Below are 23,472 nucleotides of genomic sequence, written 5' to 3'. Positions count from 1 at the left end.
GGGCAATAATGAAAGATGCTGAAGTTACAGCAGTGCCGTGAGCCACCTGGCAAGAAAAAGCCTGCTGAGACCCACCCCCCCATTCCCCCCCAGAGAATGTAAGTTTTCCAGGAGAGAGAACTTGGGGTGCAAAGGAGTCCAAGTTAGGAAAGGACAATGGCACAGTCTCCCCAAATGTAGAAATAAGGGGATATTTTGGTTTTCCAACCTTCTTTCCCTGAACCAATTCCCCCTGCCCTTCTAGATACAGCACCGCCTAGGCCCTACCAGCTATATCATCCTGTTTACTTCCTTCATATCACTTCTCAGAATGCAAAAATCACTTGATTTATTTGTTTAGTTCCAGAGTGTAAGCTCCATTAGGAGAAAGAAACGACAGCTTTTGTTCGCCTCTGTACAATTTCTGGTCTCTAGAACAGGGCTCGTCATGGAGTAGGAGCTCAGTCAATATGTGTTGAATGAATCCATGCATGCACACATGAATAAATGTAATGGTGATACTTCAGGCCTTGAGAAGCCTGGGCTGGGGAGAAATTTGGGGCAGCATGACCTTCCTCATATAACTCAGAAAGCACCTGCTGCAGAGGCTTCGTGGGAACCATCGCTGGTTTGTCTCCCTCCTGATGGGCCCAGCACACAGTTTGTCTATGGCTCCGCGAGAAACCCTGAGAAACTATATATATATATAGTTTCTCTTTTGTTCTATTTTTTTCTAAAATAATCAGGTTTACGGGGGCTGGGGGTACTCAAGGAAGGCTTGCAGCCTTGACAGCGCTCCAGAGCAAGTGGGGTGGGGAAAGCCTTTGCCCCCCACTTTGCTGCCCTTCCTGCAGCTGGAGCAGTCTTCCCATGACCGCATCCCTTTCCAGGCACCCCGCTTTTCTGTTACCCCAAGCCCTATGGACGGAGAGAGGCTTGTTGGTGTGGCAAGTAAGGGGATTGCCAGAGGGCATTTGGGTTATCTTTTCCTATGTCACGTAATAAATCACCCTGGGTTTATTAGGTGGCTTAAAAACACTGCCATTTAATATGCTCTGGTCAAGATTCTGGAAGGGCCGAACGGGGGTAAGCAAATCTCTTGTTCCATGGTGGTTGGCTGGATCCTGGTCACTCAGCTGGAGCCTCGGTGGAAACACGGGACCCCTCCAGCGCCATGGGGTCACCCCAGCAGACTGGAGGGGCTTCTTACATGGCAGCTCGGGGCCCCCAAGAGTATAAAAGGGGAAGCTGCCAAGCTTAGGCTGCCCTCTAAGCTTCGGCTAGAACTGGCAGAGCATCACTTCTGCTGACTTTGATTGGTTTGAGTGAGTCCCAGGGCCTGCCTGGGCTAAAGGGGAGGGGGCTGCACGGTGTGGTCCGTGGGAGGCATGTTCCAGTGGGCGTCACCCATGAAGCGGCCTGCCAGCCTCGGGCCAGGTCCAGGAGAAGGGGAAGTGTCACGCCAGGCCTGACATGACCCCTTTGCCCCCATGCTAGGGCCTTGGAATTAAGACAGATGTGGGCTCCTGTCCAGGCTTGGTCAGCTAGCTGCCTGACCTTCCTTGGGCTTTGACGGCTCACCGTACCCCGATCCCCCATCTCGCTGGCCTCCTGTGCTGCCCTGTCACCTGCACGGACAGGCAGGGAGACCAAGGCTGTGTGAACGCCTGCTCTGGAATACGTTTCTTGTCTTCCCTCTCCTTCCCACCCCTCTTAGGTCCCACCCTTGCTGCCAAGGCCCCTGCCTGCGCACCACCTTCCTGGAGACCCTGATATTTCCCACCCAGAGGCACTGTGTCTTGTACCCTTCGTGTGCTCTACAGGCTGCCCCGTGTTTTTAATTCCCTCTTTGCACATCCCTTCTGTCTCCTGCCACCTGAGTAGAAAAGCCCTCTGAGCCTCGGATCTGGGCCCAGAGCAGTAGGCAATGCTTGTCGGGGTGAACGAGGCAGGCTGGCACCGAGAAGGCTGGACAGATGGCCACGGTGGTGACTGCACCTTCCCAGCTGGTAGGCCCTGGGGTGATGGTAACAATAGCCACCCTGGTCTCCTGCCAACGAGGCCATACGCTATAGGCCAAGGAGTTGGCTGGTGAGGTGAGCAGCTGGAGGAGAAAGGCAGGGAGGTCTGAGTTTGGGGCTGGGGTTGGGGGGGGTGGTCTCTGTTGGAGAACTCTCGGCCTTTGCAGGGGACTATGGCCCTTGGTCTTCTTTTCCCCCCTCCCCAGGGTCTGCCCAGGGCCTGGTCACAGATAAGGTCACAGGGTTGGTGAGGGGTAGGGACCAGCTGGAGGTCTGCCTGATGCCAAGGCCCCTGCTTTCCTACCAGCCAACATAGCCCTCGTCAAGGCTGTCCCCCCGCCCCCCCCTCCACCCCACTCCTTCACTGATGGGAAGGGACATCACCTTTCTTATTCCAAGTGCAAAGTCCCCAGGGAGCTGCCGCACCACAGCCAGGGGAAGGAGGGCAGTTGGGGAGGGCATGAGAAATGGCATTCTTTATTCATAAATAAAAACATAAAATTACCAGAAATAGTTTACATGGCCAAAAGGGGGCATCAAAAATAAAATAGCTCAAAGCTGTGAAAAGCAGAGCAAACCAAACAAGACCCGACCAAGAGAAAAATAACTCTATACATTTCTTCCAAATGCCAGTCAATCCACAGCCAGCCCGGGCCGGGGTTCCACAGAAGAGGTGAGGAGGGCAGCACATCCAAGTGCACAGGTGCACGGCCTCCTGCCACAACAGCCCAGCCCGCCTCCTCCCTGGGATCCCTGTCTCCCAAGAGATGGCCCGGCCTGGGCCGGGACGAGAGCAGGGGCAGAGGCTCAGCAGGGGCTTCTGAGGCGAGAGGTATCCCCCTCCCAGTCCCCACGGAGCTCAGTGCCCCTGGGGGTGGGGCGTGCTCAGCAGGAGTTACCCGAACACAGAGGCCAGAGGAGAAACCCAGGGTGGGCGCCGCATTGAGAGTCTGGCCACTCCAAGGCCCAGAGGCAGAGTCCCCTCTTGGTGTGGTGGTGCCGGTGTTGCTGTCTTGCTGCAGACCGCGGAGCATTTCACCATCCTGTGGGGAGCAGCAGGGGTGGCCCTGACCCAGCGAGCAGGTGTGCCCGCAGCCGTGCTCAGAGGGAGGAGCGGCGAGCTCCCACCGGCCCCGGGCCAGGCCACGTGGTCGACTTTCCCAGTCCCTGCTCAGCCTCTGCTGCTCGGAGCCGCCTTCCAGAGAGGCTAGGTGGGGCAAGGTCCAGAAATAGCAGGGAGGTTTGTGCACAGGGAAGGGAAGGGAAACCACACTGCAGTGAGGTCGCTATATTACACAACACTCGCACTCTGGTGCAACTGGTGCCAGCGTGGACCACCCTGGGGTCTTGGGTTGGTGGCAGCCCTGGGAGGGCTCCGCGAGTTGGCCTGGGGCAGGGATGCGGGGTGCAGGGCACGGTCACACCGCGGTGGAGCCCCTTCGCCCCCTTCCCCGGGTTTAGCACCCACCTCTTCACAGCGAGGTCTTGAGGGCACAGCGACGGGCTTTGGGCTGCTCTTTGTGGAGGGAGGGGTCCTCCAGCCTGGGGAGGGACAGCAGCCCCTTTCTCTATCCCGTGGGGCAGTCTCACTGGGAAGAAGGACTCAAACAAGGCACAGGCTGGTGGAGATGGAGAGACCAAGGGCCGTGGCACAGGGGGAGGGACATCTTTGACTTGGGGGTTTGCATGTGCCCAGTGGAGGGGACTGGCCCCCAGGGAGGGAGAGGGCTCTTGGCCTGTCGATTCCAGGTTTAAATCTAGCCAAAGACTAAGAGTAACGGCTTGAAATTCCGGAAAACCTGCTCTGTTACCTGAAGGCAGGACAGGCACAGCTTGACGCAGGGATTGGAAGGCAGAGCCAGCAGCAGGGAAGGTGGCCCTGCCCTCAGCCCAGACTCAGGGGAGGAATGGTGGCCCTGGAAGGATGGGGGGGCAGGAGGAGAAGCAGCTTCCCACTCCCACCCCGGGGCGGGAAGGGCCAGCAGTCGGGGACAGAACTGGGGGCACCGGTCTGAGACTGCTAACTACCCAGACGTTCTGGCCCCTCCTACCTCAGTGAACCCCTCTCAGCATGCGGGAGTGAGGCCCAGGAATCCAGCAACGGCTGGCTGTCCCAAGAACAGCAGCTGCGGCTAGAGGCAAAAATAGAACACGGAACGGCCTGGCTGCCAGCGAGATCGGGCTTGCTTCCGAAAAGACAAGAGAGGAAAAAGAAGAAGAAGAGAAAATTCGCTGAACCAAGCAACTGAGGAACCACCTTTTCCCTGCACATCTTCAGAGGAGAAGCCCAGCCTCCTGCAGGGCCTGGGTCCTTGACTACGGGGCTCAGGTGGGGCTGCAGGTGGAGAGGGCCAGCTGGTACCCCCCGGGGCTGTTCAGAGGCTGTGTTGGCACCTCTTACTCTCTTTGGCCACCGGCACTCTGGGGCCCCTCCCTGACCTGTACAGACTCTGTCTGCACTTAGCCCTGGAGGTGAGAAGGGAAACGGCAGGCAGTGGGATGGAGCTGCAGGTGAAGGGGGGGATGCCCAGCCCAGACGACCCTGCGCCATCTCAGGGGACACAGGTTATTCTGGATCCAAGCAAAGGCTTGGTTCTTGGGAAAGAAAAGCAGCTCAGGGTAGCTGCTGGCCAACTTGAAGCAGGTGGGGGAATCCCTACCTCTGGTCCCATGAGGAAAGATCTGGAGGCTCCCCTGGGAACAGCTCGAAGTCACACCCTCCCTGTGTGAGTGACAGGGGTGTCCTCAATCTTTCCCTCCCAGCACCCACCCCAGGGCCTCGGGTCTATGGCTTTAAGAAGAGTAGTCACAGATGTCAAAGGCCACCAGCCATCCAGAGGCTGCTCATTTCTGGTCAGCAGGGCCAACAGGAACTGGCCATTACTACCTAGCTTCTCTCTCTGACCCACTCTGGGTCTTGCTGAGTCTAGATAATCCTGGGCTGGCCCAGCTCTCCCCTCCTTTCTGTGGCCTGCCAGGGTCAGGAAGCGCTGATGTTGCTAAGTCACGTTCTCCACACCTCACTCCAACCCCTACCCCTCCGTGGCCAGGGGAAGATAGCTCAGGTTACGACCAGGTCAGATTCCAAAGCTTCTGGTCACCAATGCTTGTGTTCTATTCCCAAGGCATCCCAATGTGCTGGGGGCCAGGGGGGCAGGGGGGCTGTGCAAAGAGGGGGAGCGAGAAAAGAAGTTGTGGGAAGAGAGGTGGAAGGGAGCTTCCATCCTGGGGAGGCCACTGGCCTTCATGGTGGTCACCACCCTCGCTGGGAGAGGGTAACTCTAAGTATTTTGAACAAAGGCCAAGGTTTAGGGAAGCCCTTAACCAAATGACGTAGATCCGGGGACTCATCTCTTGGCAAAGCTAGAGGTCTGGCAGGCTGCAGGGGTGCTAAGCACTGGAACGTGGGAAAGGCGGGGAGAGGCCGTGTAGCAGCCCCTCCCCTCCCCTCCCCTCCCCTCCCCTCCCCTCGAGGTCTGTGCTTCTCTCAGAGGCCTGAGCAGGGCAGATGGGGAGGGGAGCCCCCACTGACGGGCTCAGCACCCCTGCCTCCCAATGCCAGGTCCCCGGCTCCGTCCCAGGAGGCCCCTCAGATCTCGGTGGCGATAATGTCCTCGTAAGGGATGTCAGCTCCTTCGAGGTCAATCTCAAAGGGCTCCTCTGCACCATCCCCGCGGGCCAGCTGCTGCAGCGTCTTTTCCAGGCGCTGGTTCCGCTGGTACATGGCCAGGTAGCTCTGCTGCAGCTGCTTCTGGTACTGGATCACCTTCTCCTTCTCCTCCTTCCATACCAGCCGCTCATGCTGGAAGCCCGAGGACATCTGGTCGTGGCCCTGCCGCTCCTCCCTGAGCTCGGCCCGCAGCCGTTCCAGCTCCCGCTGCAGAGCAGGCACGTCCTCGGGGACGGCGGAGGCAGGCCCCAGGGCGGCCGTGTCCCGGCCCCGCGGCAGGGCGGCCTGGGCCTGCAGCTCCAGCAGCTCCTGTTCCAGCAGGTTCACCTTCTCCCGCAGGAGCTCCGCCTCGTTCTTCTTGCGCTGCAGCTCGTTCTCGCAGACCTCCAGCTCCAGGCCCTTGGTGCGCAGCGCGCTCTCCAGGTCCTGCGTCTTCAGCTCCAGGCCCTCCAGCCTGCCCCGCGTATCCTTCAGCTGTGCCTTCAGGTTGAGGATCTCGCTGGCCTTAGCGTTGATCTCCGTCTGGGACTCCTTCAGCTGCTGCTTCAGGAGAGAGATCTCGCCAGACTTCTGGCACACCTGCCGCGGGGCGGGGACAAGAGAGAGAGAGCCAAGGGGTGAGAGGCGGCACCTGGGTGTGGTGTCCTTACTTGTAAACTGACGATTAGTAATAGTACCTATTTCATACGGTTGTTGTAAAGATGAAATGAAAGAACCTAGGGCCTGGCATTAATAACCACTCTATGAATTATTATTATAAATATGTTTGCAATATATTTCTGTGTTATTGTGAATGTTTAATTTATTTAATTTAATTTATTGTTTTACTCTACAGCCTGATTGGATAACCTGGGAATGAGGTCACAGCAATGTCCAGCTTGGTTCCGGATTAGACAAACAAGGATGGATGCGTTGTGATGCCAGCACTGGCTTATGTCTCTGACATGCTCTGAAGTGTCCCAGGTCCTGGCTGAGATACCATGGCTGGGGTAGGGTCTGCTGTGCCAACACTGATGGGAAAGAGGAGAGGGAGTGGTTCCATGGCTAAGGTCCTGTCCTCTTCGGGAAACCCGGCAAACAGAAAGTGACTCTCCCTTCCCACCTGTCTGGTGCCTCCATCCATCACTTCCACAGAAAGGATCCTTTCCCTCTACCCCTGATAACACCTGTTGCTCTAATTCCCAGGATGAGTACAGGCAGCTCAGTGCAAACAGATGGCTGTGTGGCCGAGGGTGTGTCACCTCGACCCGGGGGGGTGATGCTGGTCTAACCAGACCCAAGGAGCCCTCATCCCCTTCCCAGGGCAGGATTTCTTTGGGGTGAATGCTGTGCACACCCCCTCCCGGTCCCCTGCACCACCTCTCAGGAGAGAAAAGCGAGCAGGATGAGGGGGTTAGGCTGTTCTCCAGCGAGGCCAGGCCCAGGCGCTTCCCTTCCAGGTGTGCCTGAGTGGGTGCAGGTGTATGTGAGCCCCTTTCTTCCTGTTCTGCGTTTCCATCTCAGCCCACCAAATAGAAGCCCCACTCGCACTTCTGTGAGGACTTCTGTCCCTGAGACCTGCACAGCTGCGGCCGCTCCTACCAATGGGTGGAGTCCCTTCCCTCAAAAGTCGCAGATGATACTATGCTCTCTCGTGGCTCTGGGGCCAGCATGAATTCAGGATGGTCTGTGGTCCTCCTGAGCCTCTGTGAGCAGATGCAGTGAGTTGGCCCTCAGACAGCCCAGCCGGGACTCGGCTCTCTTGCTCCAGCTTCTCAGCCGACGACTCGGTTAGTAAATTCAATTCTGGCCACGAGGCACCGGGGTGGGGAGAGGAGGAAGCCCAAACTAAGAGTACCCCCAACTTGGTTTACCATGGAGCCCCTTATTTGGGTCATGAAACCGGTACTTCAGCCCAGTTTTCCTGGGCAGTTGTGTTCTCCCCCATTGCCTAGAGCCTGGAGGAGACCTGGAGAAGGCTGGTGGGGGGCAGGCGCTGGCACCGAACCCCTGCCCGTTCCCCCGCCCACGCCCGCATCCTCACCTCCCACTGGGTCTCCTCCAGCGCGGGGACGAAGCTGGTCTTCTCCTTCTCATAGGACCTGAGCTTGGTCTCCAGCAGGTCCTGCTCCTTCATGAGGCTCTCGAGCTCCTGCCGCAGCTGCCGCTTCTCCTGCTGGAGTTGGAGCACCTGCAGGTGCAGCACCTGCTGGGCGCGCTGGCTCTTCTGTGCCGCGGACTTCAGCTTGCCCTTGGGCTCCAGCCCCTCCGGCTCGTCCTTGCAGCGCCGCGGTCGCTCCTCGTAGGCCTGGCTGGCAGCCAGCTCCTTCTCCTCAAAGCTGCGGTGCAGCCTCTGGAGCTCACCCTCCCTCTCCAGCAGTTTCTGCTCCAGCTCCTGGATGGTGCACTGGTCCGTGGAGATGGGGGAGCGGATGGAGCCCTTGTCCGCCTTGCTCGGGTGGGCCAGCTTGCTGCCCCCGTCGGAGAAAGACAGGGCCTTCAGGCTCGTCATGTTGCTGTCCTGGAGGATGTTGCCCTGAGTGATGTTGTGGGCCGAGCCCCCAAAGCGGCTGGCGGGCCCCACCGGCGTGACCAGCGGGTCCAGCTGGTAGCTGCTGGTGGTGCTGTGAGTAGGCAGGCTGGACATGGAGTTCCGGCCGGAGTCAGACAGCGCCCCGGAGCACAGGCCGGGCTTCAGCTCCTGTTCCTTAGGCTTGTCTGGAGGCGCGGGGTGCAGCTGGTGGCTGGCGCTCTCGGGGGATGAGTGGAGGATGGCGCCCGACCGTGGCAGCACCGGCTTGAAGGCCGTGGGTCTCACAGCACCCTTCTCCAAGTCCTGGGGAGGAAAACAGGCATACGGAGCCCGTGTCGTCCCCCGATGCACCCCCAGCCAGGTATGCGTGCCGGCCACGTGGCCCCTTCCTGGTCGGGAGCCATAGGTGACCTCACCTGTCGCTCTGAAGGAGCCAAAGGTGGTGAGTCTCTCCCAAGAGGGAGAAATTCCTCTGTGCCTGGGGACGTCCTTAAGGATCATGAGGCAGTCTGTATTGTGAACTACAAACCTGTCACCATTTTGACCCACCTTCCACCCCAAGGTACCAAACGACTCTTAGATTCACTGGCTGAGACCCCCGTGCCAGGGCTCTGGGGCGCTGTGTGGTGCAGCTAAGGACACTGGACGTGTGTCCTTGAAGAAGTCCATCCCTGCTTCACCTCCACTGCCCCTTGCAGTCAGCCAGGAGCTGGAACACTGGCCGTGGCCTGCCCCAGAGGTTGGGGGAATCGCTTGAAATAATAATCCTTCCCCTAAAGCTGTCCTTTTCATTGTTAGAGGACTTCACAGTTTACAGGCTCTTTACTTTGAAAAGCTTAAAGCTCTATGCAAACATATGGGGCCATTTCCTAGCACATCAACACCACAGATTCATCTTCCCAGGTGAGGCCAGGGCACTGAATAGGAACAATGTTTTCAGTGTCCACTGGCGGGACCCGTGAGAGCTTGAGCCAGCATGAGGGCTGGACTTCTGAGTACGTGGGACTCTTTGCCCTCATCCCTGCTAGACTGATGATGAGAACAAACTCCCAGGCCTTAACCAGTCAAAGATGCTTTGGGGCCAGCCTGAGCAGGAGCTGCTGTCCCACCAGAGCAGAAAAGGAGGGGAAAGCCCACCTCCATGAATCCTCTAAGGAGAGATGCTGCCAGCTCTCTCCAAGTGCCCTCTCTACCTGTTCTTCCAAACGGTAAGCGAGCCCCCTCTCTTTCCCACGCACTTGAAAACGTTGCTGTCCGTCCTACCGTGGCAATCCTGAGTTACAGCCCAGCAGAGCTCAGGAAGGCTTTCACTTCCCCTTTGCTCTCTCCTGAAAGCTCACCCAGGACTTCTGCATCAGGGGACTGACCAACGTGCCCATCCCTTTGTCCAGGCTTGCTCTCTGCTGGGGCTCAGCACTCCTGCCCTCTCTGCATCACTCAGCCTCTCGGAGATGTAAGCGTTGAGACCTCCACCGTCACCCCTCCCAGCCCCAGGCCTCTCTCCTGCCTTTCCAACCCAGCCACCCACACCAGAGACCCCGCTTACCATTTCTAGCTGGTTGGAGAAGGGCATGAGCTTGGGTGGGGTGGACGGGCCGAAGTCCACCCCGGCCTGGCCCCCTAGGTCCCCACTGGACAGTGCAGTGTAATCGGGGCGGTGGGAGCCCCGGGCCTTCTGGCTGACCTTGATATAGAAGAAGTCTTCACTCTTGCCCATTTTGGAGCTCGACTTGCCATGACCCGAGTCCTGGGAGAAGCCAAATCTCAGCAGCCCGTCTGAATACCGATTGAGTTTCTTGAGGTGCGAGGACTTGCGCAGCTTGTACTGGGAGGCCCGGCAGTGCTTGCTGTGGAAGCCGTGGCCGGAAATGAGGCTGCTGACGCTGCCCATGGTGACGCGGGGCCGGGGACAGGCAGGGCAGAGCGGGGCACCTGGCGTGGCTGTGGCAGTCCTGGCTCCGCGAAGAGGCTGCGGTCATAGCAGAAGCCTCACAGAGCCCGGGAGAGCCGAGACCTGGAAGGAGAGACAAGCAGGAATCAGCCTGGGACGGGGCCGGTCACTGCACGGTCCCCGCCGGTGACTTAACAGAGGAGGCATTCTGACCGTGAGATCTGGGCGACAGAGAAATGCATGTTTCTCCTAACAGAAGCTCAGCCCTGCCTCTGTTATTGGGCTCTCCTCTCATTCTTCCTTTGTCCTCTACTTCAGCAAACATCCGCTGGGAGCCTACATCGGGATGGCCCCTGGTCTCAGCACGGGGATGCGGGGGTGACTAGAACAGGCACAGTCCCCGCACTCATGGGGCTTGTGTGTGGCATAGTGTGGACTGGCCACAAACAGATCAATGTGTCCGACCTCAAGCGATCTAGGTGCTACGGGGAAAATAAAGCAGAGTGAATGGGATGGCATTCTGGGAGGTGGTTATTTTATGCAGAGAGTATGAGGGAGGCCTCTCTGTTGAGTGTCATTTGGAGAGACCTCAAGAAAACGAGGGAGCAAGGCGCATGGAGATCTGGGGGGAGAAGGAAGCAGCTCAGGGGCAGCCCCAAGGGTAAAGCCCTGAGCTCCTGTGTGGAGTATGCTGGGCATTTGTGAGACCAGCAAGGAGACCAGTCTGGCTGGAGGGTAGTTATTAGCAAGGGGGGCACAGGGGATGTAGACGTCAGAGAGCTAGCAGGTGCCAGGCAACAGAGAACCTGGCTGGCCATTAGGACTTTGGCTTTTAGCCTGATGAGATGAGGAGCCCCCAAATGGCTTTAAGCAGCTGACAACCTGACCTGACTTAGGCTGTGGAGGGACACCCTGGCTGCTGAGTGGAGAAGAGGCCATGGAAGGGCCTGGGTGGAAAGTGGTGGGCCAGTTAGGGCAGATGAGGGACTCACATGGCTGGACCAAGGGCGGTAGTTATGGATTCAATTTTAGATGTAATTTTAAGGTTGAGCTGATAGGATTAGTTAAAAGATTGGCTGCAGGGAGTGAAAGAGTGGAGTCTAGGATGACTCCAATAATTTTGTCTAAGCAACTAGAAAAAGTAAAAGTTGCCATTTATTGAGATGCAAAAGACCACAAAAGGAGCCAGTCTGGGATGAAGTCAGGGTGGAAAATAGGAGTTTGGTTTAAGACATTAAGTTTGCAAAGCCTATTAGACATCCAAGGAGTGATGTGGAGTAGGGAGTAGGATGGCTGTGGAGCGGGGGAAGCTGCAGATTTCCATGTACAAGGTGTTTGTGCAGAGAAGCCAGGTTTGAGACTAGATGAAAAAGCAAAGGCAGGAAGACAAGAGAAATGTGAGGACTGGTTCACGGAGGCCAGGAAGGTGAGGGGGAATGAGGAAGAGACACTGAGAAGGCTGTGACAGAGATGCAGGAGACCCACGAAAGGCAAGGATGAGGAGGATGGTGTCAAGTGCTGCTGAAGTAAGATGGTGACTGAGAATCGGTCAGTGGCTTTGGCCATGTGGAGGCACAGTGACCTTGACAAGAGCAGTTTTGGTGGAATGGTGGGAAGAAAGGCCTAGACTGGAGAGCGTCAGGAGAAAAAGAGGGGAGAAATAATTGTACCCTTGGACACTGAGAAGTACGTGATAGACTTGGCTTGCATTCCCGGTTACGCTCCCTGCCAGCTATGACTCAGGAGGTAAACACTTGCACATCTTTAACCTTCAGTTTCACAGACACTTAAAAAAATTCTTTTAAAGTAATAGGGCTGCATCTTATAATCAATGCTGAACACAGTAACGACGACCTTGCCAGTCACCAGACGGAGGAATGCACTGAAAGGCAATGCGGGCACTCTCGCAGACACAGGCAAATCGCTGAGCGCAGGTCACATGATGTTCAGAGCTCGGAAAGGCTGTGTGGTTGTCACGCATTGGGAAGGGGTATTTCTCAGTCAGTCAAAAGACAGATGATCCAATTAAACGGGGGGACTACCAGTTTAATAAAATAGGAAGTGCAGAAGGAACCCTGCATTCTTTATTATGCTCTAAATTACCCTGACAATCCGAAAGGGGCGAGAGACAGCCCAGGTGGGCGATGAGGGTGTATGGGCACAGCTGAGGGAGCCAGAAGACTCTTCAGGCGCTGAAGGTGAAGGCTCAGATTCAAACGTGCATTGTCATCTTGAAGAATAAAGTGGTTATGTTATGAACAAATACATTCTATATTCCAGTCCTAAAAGGACAACATAACAAAACAGCATTGTGTAAGCGTAATGTATTTTTTCCTATGAAAAGCTTTTATTAAACTGATGGCCTCTTAGAATCAGGGAACCATGGGGATGCCTCATGGGGTCATTATGAGCAGTTTATTGGATCCCATCAGAAGCTAATAGGTCTGGTACATTTATTGAAAGCCTAGAACATAGCTGGTGCTTCATAAATGGGAGGTATTTTCACTGGTATCTATGATTTATATTACTATCATTGTTCTCTCCAGCATTCGTCATCCCTGTGTTGTCTTTAATGGCCATATCTCATTTTCCAGAACTAGTTCTCTTCCTTCCAAATGCAACTTTCCTGCATCTCATTGCCTGACAGCACAACTTAGGAGTATGAAGTTACTCTGCTGATTTAACAGCTGACAGTGACAAAATGTGTTTCTCATGCCCCAGGTCATCCATCTCTTGCTTAGCTGAGGCCTTCAGGTCCTATGAGGCAAATATTCTACTGCTGTCCATATGTAGGGAACCTATTTTTGGCCAAAGGACTCTCCTGCACTCTGCACATTCTACCAATTGGGCAACTGGTGACTTACTTTTTGCCCATCCAATTACACATTTGTGAGCATCTACATGGGTAGTGTTGTAGAGATAAGGCCACTGGCTATGGCATCAGACAGATTTGGAGTTGAAAATTAACCTCTCTGAGGTTTCTTTGCTTACAAAATGGAAATAATCATTATTTCACAGGATTAGTATGAGGATGAAGCAAACTCACAGACGTCAAGTGCAATGCTTGGCACATGGTAAGTGCTGTCCAGAGGTATGTGTGATCAATACAAGGACATGACTAGGGTGCCATCTAGAAGCATGTAACAGTTGGAGCAGAACTATAACACTGGGAAGACATGTAAAATGAATCTGTTTGCAGCTCATACAACTCAATAACAAAAAAACAACCCAGTTGAAAAATGCGCAGAAGACCTAAATAGACATTTCTCCAGAGAAGTCATACAGATGGCCAATAGGCACACGGAAAGATGCTCATCATCGCCAATTATCAGAGAAATGCAAATCAAAACTACAATGAGGTACTGCCTCCCACCACTCAGAATGGCCATGATTAAAAAGTCTGCAAATAACAAATGCTGGAGAGGGTGTGGAGAAAAGGGAACCCTCTTGCACTGTTGGTGGGAATGTAAATTGGTGCAGCCACTATGGAGAACAGTATGGAGGTTTCTCAAAAATCTAAAAATAGAGTTGCCATATGATCCAGCAATCCCACTCCTGGGCATATATCCAGATAAAACTATAATTTGAAAAGATACATGCACCCCTATGTTCATAGCAGCACTACTTACAATAGCCAAGATTGACAGATGAATGGATAAAGAAGTTGTGGTGTGAGTGTGTAGTGTGTGTGTGTGTAGTGTGTGTATACACACACACTACACACACACACACAATACACACACACACACAATGGAATACTACTCAGCCATAAAAAAGAATGAAATAATGCCATTTACAGCAACATGGATGGACCTAGAGATTATCATACTAAGTGAAGTAAGCCTGACAGAGAAAGACAAATACCATATAAATACCACTTATATGTGGAATCTAAATAAAATATGACACAAATGAACATATCTACGAAACAGACTCACAGACACAGAGAACAGACTTGTGGTTGCCATTGTTGGGGGGGATGGGGGAGTGATGGATTGGAAGTTTGGGATTAGCAGATGCAAACTATTATATATATAGGATGGATAAACAAGGTCCTACTGTATAGCATAGGGAACTATATTCAATATCCTGTGATGAACCATAATGGAAAAAAAATGAAAAAGAATATGTATATGTATAACTGAATCACTTTGCTGTACAGTAGAAATTAACATAACATTGTAAGTCAACTCTACTTAAATAAAATTTAAAAAAAATAAAACATATCTGTTTGCAGCTCTCCTGCTGCACCGCCATCTCCTCTCACTTGGGCCTTGAGACAGCCTCCAAATTTGTCTTTTCCCCATCTGCTCATCCTAAGCACCTGGGGTGTCACAGTCCTCTCCCTGCTGAAAACCTTTCAAGGTTTCCTATTGTTCTTGGAGTGAAGCAGACCCTTCACAAGTCCCGCAGGCCCCGGCAGGCCCTGGTTTTGCCCCACCACTCCAACCTCCTCACTGCAGTTACAGCCACGCTCATTTCTTTCTGCTGGTGGAACACACCAAACCTTTTTCCAGAGAGGAGCTTTTGTGCTTGCTGTTGTCTCTGCCGACAGTTCTCTTCCCTTAGCTCTTCCTCTTCGCACAGATTTCCCTTTCTCACCCTTTAGTTTTCAACTCAAATATCACCTCTGCCAGGTGGTTTTCTCTGGTTACCCTTGGAAAAATCCATCTCCCTCATTCCTCTCTGTTAAGCCAACCTGTTTATTTCCTTCGTAACACTTGCTTTAACCTATAATGATCTTATTTTTAAATGTGTTTATGGTGTGTATCTCCACCAGAATGTCAGCTCTATGAGAGCACGGACTTTGTCTCTAGAGTCCTAGGGCAAAAATGAGGAAAATGAGGGGAAAACTCAGAGAGGTTAGATGACTTGACCCTTGTCATTCAGTTGGCCAGTGACCAAGGTGGGATTTGAACCCAGACCCAAATTCCATGATCTCCATGTGATAGCAGATTGCTAGGGACTGTATGTGAGGCTCAGAGATATTAGGGGTTCTGTCCTGGAAACCAGGCCAGTTTCAATGGTTGGCAGAGGAAAAGCCTAGAGGGGAAATCAAGCTGTGGCCTCCAGCCGTAGCTTCATCTCTCCTTTGGGCAGAGGACAAGGTCTTAGGTACAGGTGAGCTCCTTCGTTGACCTGAACGGCAGCCAGGATGATGTGCAAAGCACAAGTACTGTGCTGAGCCCTCGGGGACTGAGAGGAAGAAGACAACTTATGCTGGGGAGCAAAGGCGAGGAGTGGGTGAAGGATGCTGGCTGTGACCCTGAGTGCATTCCTGTCCCTTAGCCCGGGATGCCCCGCTCTCCACTGCCCAGGTCTTAACACACAGAGGCGCTTTGAAGTTTGAGATTATCCCCAGATACACTTGAAGCTAAACTAATTACCTTGAAGTGTCTAGACTTGTTTGGTTTTCAGCTTGGAGAAAGCATCACAGAAAACCTGGCTGTGACCCATCCTAGTTCCCAAACCCTGGGTCTTCCCACCCACCCCCACCGGACTTGCTGCCTCTGCCCTTAGACACAAGGGGAAGGGCACATTTTTATTCTTGGGAAAGAAATCCCCACTGGCCAGGAGGGCGTATCCGGGGTGAAAGTGAGCAATCACGCTGACCTTGGAGATTCAAGAAGGGGAAAGGAAGAGGCAAGAAGGACTGGAGAGGAAAAAGTAAAGGAGCCACAGCACCTCAAGGGGAGCACGTCTCAGTAACCTTCTGCCTGGCCTCTGACTGATGTTACAGAAGAAATCCAGCAAGAATTAGACTTTAGGTCTTAAGAGAAGAGAGGAAAGAGAAGAACAGCCAAAAACAGCTGGTGGAGGGACTTCCCTGGCAGTCCAGTGGTTAAGACCCCGCACTCCTAATGCAGGGGGTGTGGGTTCGATCTCTGGTCGGGGAACTAAGATCCCACATGCCTCACGGTGCGGCCAAAAAAAACCCCACCACCACCAACAAAAAAAAAACCAGTTGGTGGAAAAGGACCCCTAGGCTACACGTCTCAGAATCTGGCCCCAGGGAAGTCAGAAGACTTGCCCCCAGAACCAGTGCCAGCCTCCCCCTTCCCCACATGACCTATCCCACTGAGTGGGGCTCCTGAACCAGTCCAGGCAAGGACCACGGAAGCCTGGGAAGCCCTCAGCTGTGAGCTGCTGCTATTCCCACGGCAGCTGCCCCCTCCCTCCCCATCCATCCTGCACTCTCCTTCCCAGAGGGAACCAGGGCTCACACCAGGGTGACACATTCCTCTGATGTCCCTTTCTGGAATACGGAGATTAGAGGCATGGAGTTGAAAAGGGATCTGTCTGGACTCAGGAAGGTGAGAAATACTACTACTCACTCTCCCATCACACGCCGGAGGGGAAGCAGCTATGGCCTTGCCCACATCAAACCCCAAACCCACACTTCCGGGCTGGGGAGAGTGGGGGGCCATAGCTGCCGTCCTGCCCACCCTCCCCGTCTGGAAAGGTCACCCACAAGATCAGGATGCTAGCCTCTATGGGACTTCCCTGGCAGTCCAGTGGTTAAGACTCCACGCTTTCAGTGCAGGGGGCACGGGTTCGATCCCTGGCCAGGGAACTAAGATCCCACATGCTGCATGGTGAGGCCAAAAGGGAACTAAGATCCCACATGCTGCATGGTGAGGCCAAAAAAAAAAAAAAAAGGATGCCTCCCGCTCCCTACCTTCTCTCCTTCCTTTATGCCCTCCCCACCACCACCCAGGCCAGGCTGGGGGGCAGCTCTACGCTCTGCCTGGTACTCACCTCCCAGGGGCCTCCACCCAGGGCACCCACTGGGCCTGGGCGGTGGTGATGCCAGTGGAGCAGTGGGAGGCCTCGCTCGCACCCTGAGGGAGCCTCCTCTGGCACCCAGGGCGAGGGGGGCTGGTGCTGCCCACCCTAGAACACACAGCGAGGTGTGTCCCCTAAAAGTGCCGAGTAATGTCACCTGCAGGCTGAGCAGAGCTGATGAGGCTGCAGTGCCGGGGTTCATTTGGTCACTTATTCAACGAGTATTTCTTCAGCATCTGACAAGTACCAAGTACCCTGCAAAGTGCAGGTGGAGGGGCAAGGAAGGAAGGAGAGGAGTTAAGTGCATAGAAGAAAAAAAAGAAAAGCCAGACATTTTAAATATGCTTAAGTGTCTCTCACTACCTACTACACACCGTTGCTTTGTGGGTTTGTTTTGTGTGTTGTACAGTAGTTAAATCTCTGTGCAGAAAAATAAATGTCATGAATTCTTATATTGGTATTCTTTATCGGCTAATGAATATCATGCATGTAATTTATTTAGAAATGCAGAACATTCTATTAAATGTATATGCATGTTGTTAGGATTATACCAAGGTTTCTTTCTTTAGAAGCAGATTGTTTTGGCATAACTGTAACTTATGAATGAATGTTAAATAAAATACACAGATTTATTTTCTTCATTATAAAAAAAAAAAGCCAGAAATAAAAGGGCCAGGTGTGTGTCTGTGTGTGTGTGTCTGTGTCCACTACTTCAGCTGCGGTGTCCAGGCAAGGCCTCTGAGAAGGCGGCTTTCAAGAAGAGCCAGCTGATGAAGGTTTTCGGTAGAATGGTCCCCTGAGGGAGAACCACAGGTGCAGAGGCCCTGAGGTAGGAATGGGCTTGGGCTCGGGGGTTTAGAGCAGGGGGTCTCCAGTGGGGTGATCTGGCGATATCTGGAGACAAGGCATTTTTGACTGTCATGATCGGGGGGGTGCCACCGGCATCTGGTAGCTGGAGCACAGGACAGCTCCCACGACAAAGAATTATCTGACCTGAACTGTCAACAGTGCCGAAGTTGAGAAACCTGGCTTTAGAGGAACAGAAAGAAAACATGAGTTTAGAGCCTCAGTTCTGCCACTGAGTGTGGCTTTGAGTAAGTGATTTAAGCTCTGTGCCTCTGTTTCCTCACTTGTAAAATGGAAGTAACCACACTTGCCCTGTCACAGGACTTTATTATGAACACAGAAAGAAGTGAGAGCGTAGAATATACTGGAAAAAATCACCAACGCTGGTTATTGTATTATGTCTTATTGTTCTCCAGGACAATTCTCTGAGATATTCGATTATACAATAGGGTTTATTTGAGAAGAGAAGCACCCCGGGGCTGCACCCCGAGAACAGACACTGGCCTGGCCCCAGAGGTCTCAGCATGAATGCTTGCCCCGTGACACCCGTGAACTTGGGAGTAGGCACAGACGGGGCTGCAAGATGTAGTCCTCCCCTCTGTTGGTGCAAAGCCTTGAGCCCTCTCTGAGCTCAGTTTCCAACCACAGCCTGAGGGGCTAGATTCATTTCAGCTCCTTTTTGAGACTTCCTAAGAATTTAATGAGAGTCATCGATCCCTTCCTCCCAAAAATGTACCCCCCCCCACCCTGCTCCAGCTTTTTGGCTATAACTTCTTAGCATTCCTTGAACCCGAATACCCTTCAATGGACCCAGTTTAAAAAGAGATTAATACATCCTGCTCTGGGGGGATCAAATGTGAGCTTTGGGGTTCCGGGGAGGAACGAATAACTTGGCCTTAGATTATTGACTTAACTAATGACTCCCTGCTTCCCTTCAGGGACCAGGGAGGTGGAAGCAAAGGGAGGAAGTGAACTAAAGAAATAGTGTCAGGTCAGTGCAGCCCTACCTCCCACGCTCAGACCCCAGGGTCCTGCAGCCTATTTCCCAAGACTTGGACAGACCTCGGACCTACTTCAAAGGGAGTCAGAAGGTGGAAGGCTGGTCAGAGGAGGCAGCTACCTACCCTGGGATGAACCAGGCTCCCTCCGGCAAGGTTTTCACCAAAGCTCACCCCAGTTCCTGACAGGCCACTATGAGAGATTTCTTCTATTTAATCCTAATTTTAATTGATTTTTAAAATACCGAAATCCTATAAATATCACCTAAGTAACTCGTGCAGAACTGACAACTGTTAAAATGTTGCCATATTTGTTTCGGAAATAAAACATCTCCAAGTGGAAATCCCCCTTCCCTACTCCTTTTTCCTGCCCCACCTCTCCCTCCCCAAGGGGAATCCCGATCGTGAATTTCGTGGGTATATTTGTTTATCATTAAACATATTTGTAACAAATAAGGATACTCTACGTATTGCTTTGGTTTTTACTTTACAGAAATGGTGTCCTGTTTTGTGTATCACTCTGCGACCTTGATTGCTTTATTCAACACTTTATATTCGGGGTCCATTCGTGTCCCTTCTTTGCCTGCAGGGGCAGTGATCTGATGCTCACATTTCCTTCGCCAGTCCCTACTCAGATGTTCCCATTTCATTGCAAGAACCCTCTGGTAGATGATTACTTCTCCACATACGTGGGAGCTGAGTTTTTCTAAGATTTGAGTCTTGGAAGATATCTAGTTTTTAGAGCACTCCACACCACCACCCCCGTCTTAAGCTGAAACCCCTGAGGAGAGAAGGCATCTTAGTCCCTTATAGACCAACACATCAGAGGGCACAAAGAGTGGGAGGAAAGGCCCCAAATCACACTTCACCATATTACCCGGGGGTGGGGGAGCCTTGGCCAAACAGAGAGGTTGTCCAGCTGCAGGTGACGGAGGACTTCCTTGCTCTGAGGCAGCCTGGACGCTGAGGACAGCATCTTCCATGGCCGAATCCCAAACTCTGGAGCCACGCAAGACCTCAGAGATCCTTTACCCCAATTCCTTCACTGCACAGAGGCGACACGGTGGTCCAGAGCAAGGAAGGGACTTGACCAGGTCATGTGGCAACTTCTGGACCCGAAACTAGTATCCTTTCCATTTTATCAACAGCACAGGAACAACTGGGTTCCATTTTCCAGTTTGGAGGGCTGGGGGCAGTTCGTGGCTCCGTGAGGGGCATGTGTGTGAGGACGGGATGTGGGGAGTGTGTGTAAGGCTGCCTGATACAAATGGGATTCCATCCTGTGGGCGGGCGGCACTGCTCCATTCAGAGATGCTCAGCCGTGGGTGTGGTGCCTGAGAAGACAGAAGAAGCTGCCGCAGGCTCTGCGTGGGCCCCAGCCATGGGTGGCGGAGCTGGCCGGCCTCCAGGAATGGCTGCTGGCTGCTGGGCTGGGGCTGGAGCTCTGACTGCATCACTAGTCCAGGACAACTTCTAATCTTGGCCATGGCAACCACACTTTTGCGTTCTCATGTTCAGTTCCATCTGTGGGACTTAGAGAACTTCACACTCACTATTATTCATCCACATGGTCCTCAGGGTAGACCACGTGCAAACATCAGGTGGCAAGAAGGAGAGGGGCAAGTCCTCTCACAAAGAACTTGAATGTGTGGACCTCAGCTTCCTTTTTTTTCTTTTTCTTTTATTTTGCCTGGGCCACGCATCATGCAGGATCTTCGTTCCCTGACCAGGGATCAAAACCCGTGTCCCCTGCAGTGGAAGCTCGGAGTCTTAACCACTGGACCTCCAGGAAATTCCCTCAGCTTCCTTTTTTTTTTTTTTAATTTTTATTGGAGTACAGTTGATTTACAATATTGTGACCCTCAGCTTCCTAAAGGAAGAAAATGACCCTCTTCCAGACCTGCCTTTGTCTCCCTACTGAGGGAAGGCCCGCCTACCATGGGAAGCCCCTTCCTCTGGGCCCACAGTTGCTACTCAGCTCACTTGGCACTCAGCCAGCACAGTCTGCAGACAGCTGTTGCATTACTGAGTTTTTCAGAAGCGAAGGGTTATCTCTCCAATGATCTTTAAACCTCCTTGAAGGCCAGGATGGGGCCAAAGCTTCCTAGTATCTGACATCGTATTGAGCATAGTGCTAAGAACACAATCGGTGCTCAATAAGTATTTTTAATAAAATCAGCTCACAGGGAGCTCAGGCATTACTGGCCAAGCTCGTGGAAAGGAGGACATGTGACTTCAACTGGGGTCCCACACATATGGATTGGAAGCCAAGTCTACAAAACTAGACTCCAAATCTGGTTTCAACCCAAACTTTCATCTCTTGGACTTCACTTGAGTCAACTGGTCACCTTGGGAAGAAGGAAATTTACCCTCTCCTTGACCTCCTAGTCCTTTTCAAAGTTTTGGGCCAAGACAAAGAAATATCGGGCAGAGTCTCTGTTTTCAGTGGGTTGGTTGAAAGACAAGGCAGATACACTTTAAAAAGAGCTTAAAAGGCAGCACCAGTATAACTAAAGATGCAAGATGAACTGGCAAGACTGTGCTGGATTAGAGCCAGCTCTCTGCCTCCAGCACGTGATAAGTTTTTAATTTTTTCTCTTGTAGAGAAGTGAGGTAAAGATTCTCACTCTACTTTCTGCCTGTTATGGACTAAATGTTTGTGGCCCCCTAAAATTCACATGTTGAAGCCCCAACCCCCAATGTGATGGTGTTAGGAGATAATTAGTTTTAGAAGAAACTGTGGGTGGGGTCCTCATGATGGGATTAGTGCCCATATAAGAAGAGACTGGAGAGCTCTTGTCTTCTCTCTCCCTCTCTCCCCATGCCACTGCCCCCATCCTCCCCTCCTTGCTTCCTCCCTCTCCCTCTCCCCTCAGTGGGAGGACAAAGTAAAAAGACAGGCATCTACAAGCCAGGAAGAGAGGTCTCACCAGAGACAGAATCTGAAAGTGCCTTGATGTTGGTCTTCCCAGCCTCCAGAACTGTGAGAAGTAAATGTCTATTGTTTAAGCCCCCCAGTCTGTGGTACTTTGTTATAGCAGCAGAGCTGACTAGGACACTGGCCTCCCCCACTGCCCAGACACCTGGCAGAAGATGCTTATCTGGGCCGACAGGTCACCCTGTTTCTGGCATTGTCCTTTCCTTACATTTGCCCCTCCTGCTTCTCTGTCTACATGGTGCTGATAGCCCCAGAGTGTGCAGATCTGCCATTCTTTGTGGGGAGCTCTATAATGGATGGACACTTGGTGGGAAGTCAGGGACTCAGAGCTCTAATCCTGGTTCTGGGACACCAGCAACCAAGTCACTTTCTGGCGTCATCTGCTGTGACTTGCCTGCCCCTTCAGGTAAACTCCCTGGGGGCAGGGCCTGTGCCTGCACAGTTGTGGGTCCACAGGAGGGAACCGTCATGTACGATGCATTCATCAGGTCCCATCCATGGAGTGAGCTCTACCTGCATTATTGCATTAGGCCCTCAACAGAGAATCACAGATTGATGGATCTGTTTTGTCAGCTGGCAGAAGAGATAACCTTTCAGCATCTCAATTTCCTTCTGCGTTAGATAAGCACAGCTGATACCCACCTCACAGAGCAACTGTCAGGATTAAATGAAATCGTGTTTATGAAAATGCTTGACCACAATAAGAAGAACAGTACACGATGGATGAATTTAAACCAAAGTGCTTGTGAAATTATAAAGCAGTATGGAAAGGTGCTAGAACTAGATCCTCCTATATCATGAAGTTAAAAGAGCAGGTCTTTAGGGAAGGACTACACACCCCCACCCCCACTATCTCCCTGTGGTGGCAGGCTGGGACTTGGCAGCTGCCAGACGGGCCTCTCAGTCTCCAGGAGGGTAGCTGGGGCTTGCAGAGATGTGAGAGCAGTCCCGTGGCATCTGCCAGCTGGGCTTGGGGTAGGGGGGAGCTGGCTGCACTAGGCTGGTGGGCAGGCTCCCAGCCAGCTCCCAGGCAGAGGTCTCTCTGGGGCTAAATGGGGCGCGTGCCCAGGATTAATTGACTCCCCTTTCAAGATGCCTCTTCCCCCTGCCCCTCTGCCCCTCCCCTCAGCATGTTGCCTGATTCAGCTTTCCTTATCTGGAATTCCAGTGTTTGTACTCCTGTCCTTGACCTCTCCTCCCATTTGCTGTTCTAAAGGAGGGTCGGGGCAGGGGTGAGCCGGGGAGCTGGTTAATCATCTCAGCCTAGTCTGCAAACCTCCTGGCGCTTGGCTTGCTAATGCCTGGAGGGCTCCACTTGCAAAGCTCAGTACATTTTCTTTTTTTGAGTGAATGGATGAATGAAAGAGAGGCGAGGATGGAGGAGGGAGAGGGTGGGCAGCGTGGGCAGCGTGAGGAGAGGCTGAGGGTGTGGAGGGGGATCAGGGGCCCACGCGGCTCTCAATTAAGTGCACTTGGGTTCTGTGGAAAGGCAGAGAGTGAAAGGGAAATCGCTGGCAGGCTGAGTCATTCCACTGGGGTGAACAATCGGAAGCAATTCTGCTTCCCACTGCTGGGGAGGAATCAAAAGCCATTCTGCCCCGCAGCCTTTTGTGTGCAGGCCATGGTGCTCAGATGCTGGCAGAGCCTTCCTCCGTCCCGGTGGGCAGCTTGTGTGCTAGCAGCGCTGACTGACAGTTCTCCCCAGGAACGCTGTTACCCACCGATCCCAACCTGCCCTTCTCCCTTCCAAAAATAAAGCCACCGTTACATGCAGAGCTCATGCAAATTGAACCCCACAGCTGCGAGTGCAGCGGCTGCTGCCACATGAGGG

The 23,472-nt window shown here is 53.0% G+C and overlaps 1 protein-coding gene and 1 long non-coding RNA gene across 6 annotated transcripts in view; one reads left to right on the top strand and one right to left on the bottom strand.

Annotated features, from left to right (window-relative positions):
- Window positions 1-2,461: 2,461 nt before the first annotated feature.
- The window catches only part of LZTS1 (leucine zipper tumor suppressor 1), a 49,912-nt gene continuing 28,901 nt past the window's right edge, over window positions 2,462-23,472 (bottom strand). For 2 of the 4 annotated variants that reach the window (XM_082404469.1, XM_082404468.1), the window contains exons 2-4: window positions 9,729-10,196; window positions 7,694-8,485; window positions 2,462-6,249 (exon numbers count right to left, since the gene is read on the bottom strand). In XM_082404469.1, coding sequence (XP_082260595.1) covers window positions 5,590-6,249; window positions 7,694-8,485; window positions 9,729-10,073 — 1,797 coding nt within the window. In that variant the 5' untranslated portion in view covers window positions 10,074-10,196 and the 3' untranslated portion in view covers window positions 2,462-5,589. Of the gene's footprint in view, window positions 6,250-7,693; window positions 8,486-9,728; window positions 10,197-10,286; window positions 12,304-23,472 lie in introns of all 4 variants that reach the window. The other 2 variants (XR_014248091.1, XM_082404470.1) reach the window with 2 other exon arrangements.
- Window positions 6,180-7,860, top strand: LOC309634427. 2 transcript variants are annotated; one of them, XR_014248094.1, is made up of 4 exons: window positions 6,180-6,287; window positions 6,506-6,659; window positions 7,174-7,439; window positions 7,749-7,860. It is a non-coding gene; the product is annotated as an uncharacterized lncRNA (long non-coding RNA). The 2 variants fall into 2 exon arrangements; XR_014248095.1 differs by having other exon boundaries at window positions 6,506-7,439.

Source organism: Balaenoptera borealis (assembly GCF_965194805.1).
Source record: "Balaenoptera borealis genome assembly, chromosome: 8".
NCBI lineage: Eukaryota > Metazoa > Chordata > Mammalia > Artiodactyla > Balaenopteridae > Balaenoptera > Balaenoptera borealis.
This window is presented reverse-complemented; position numbering and strand designations above follow the sequence as displayed.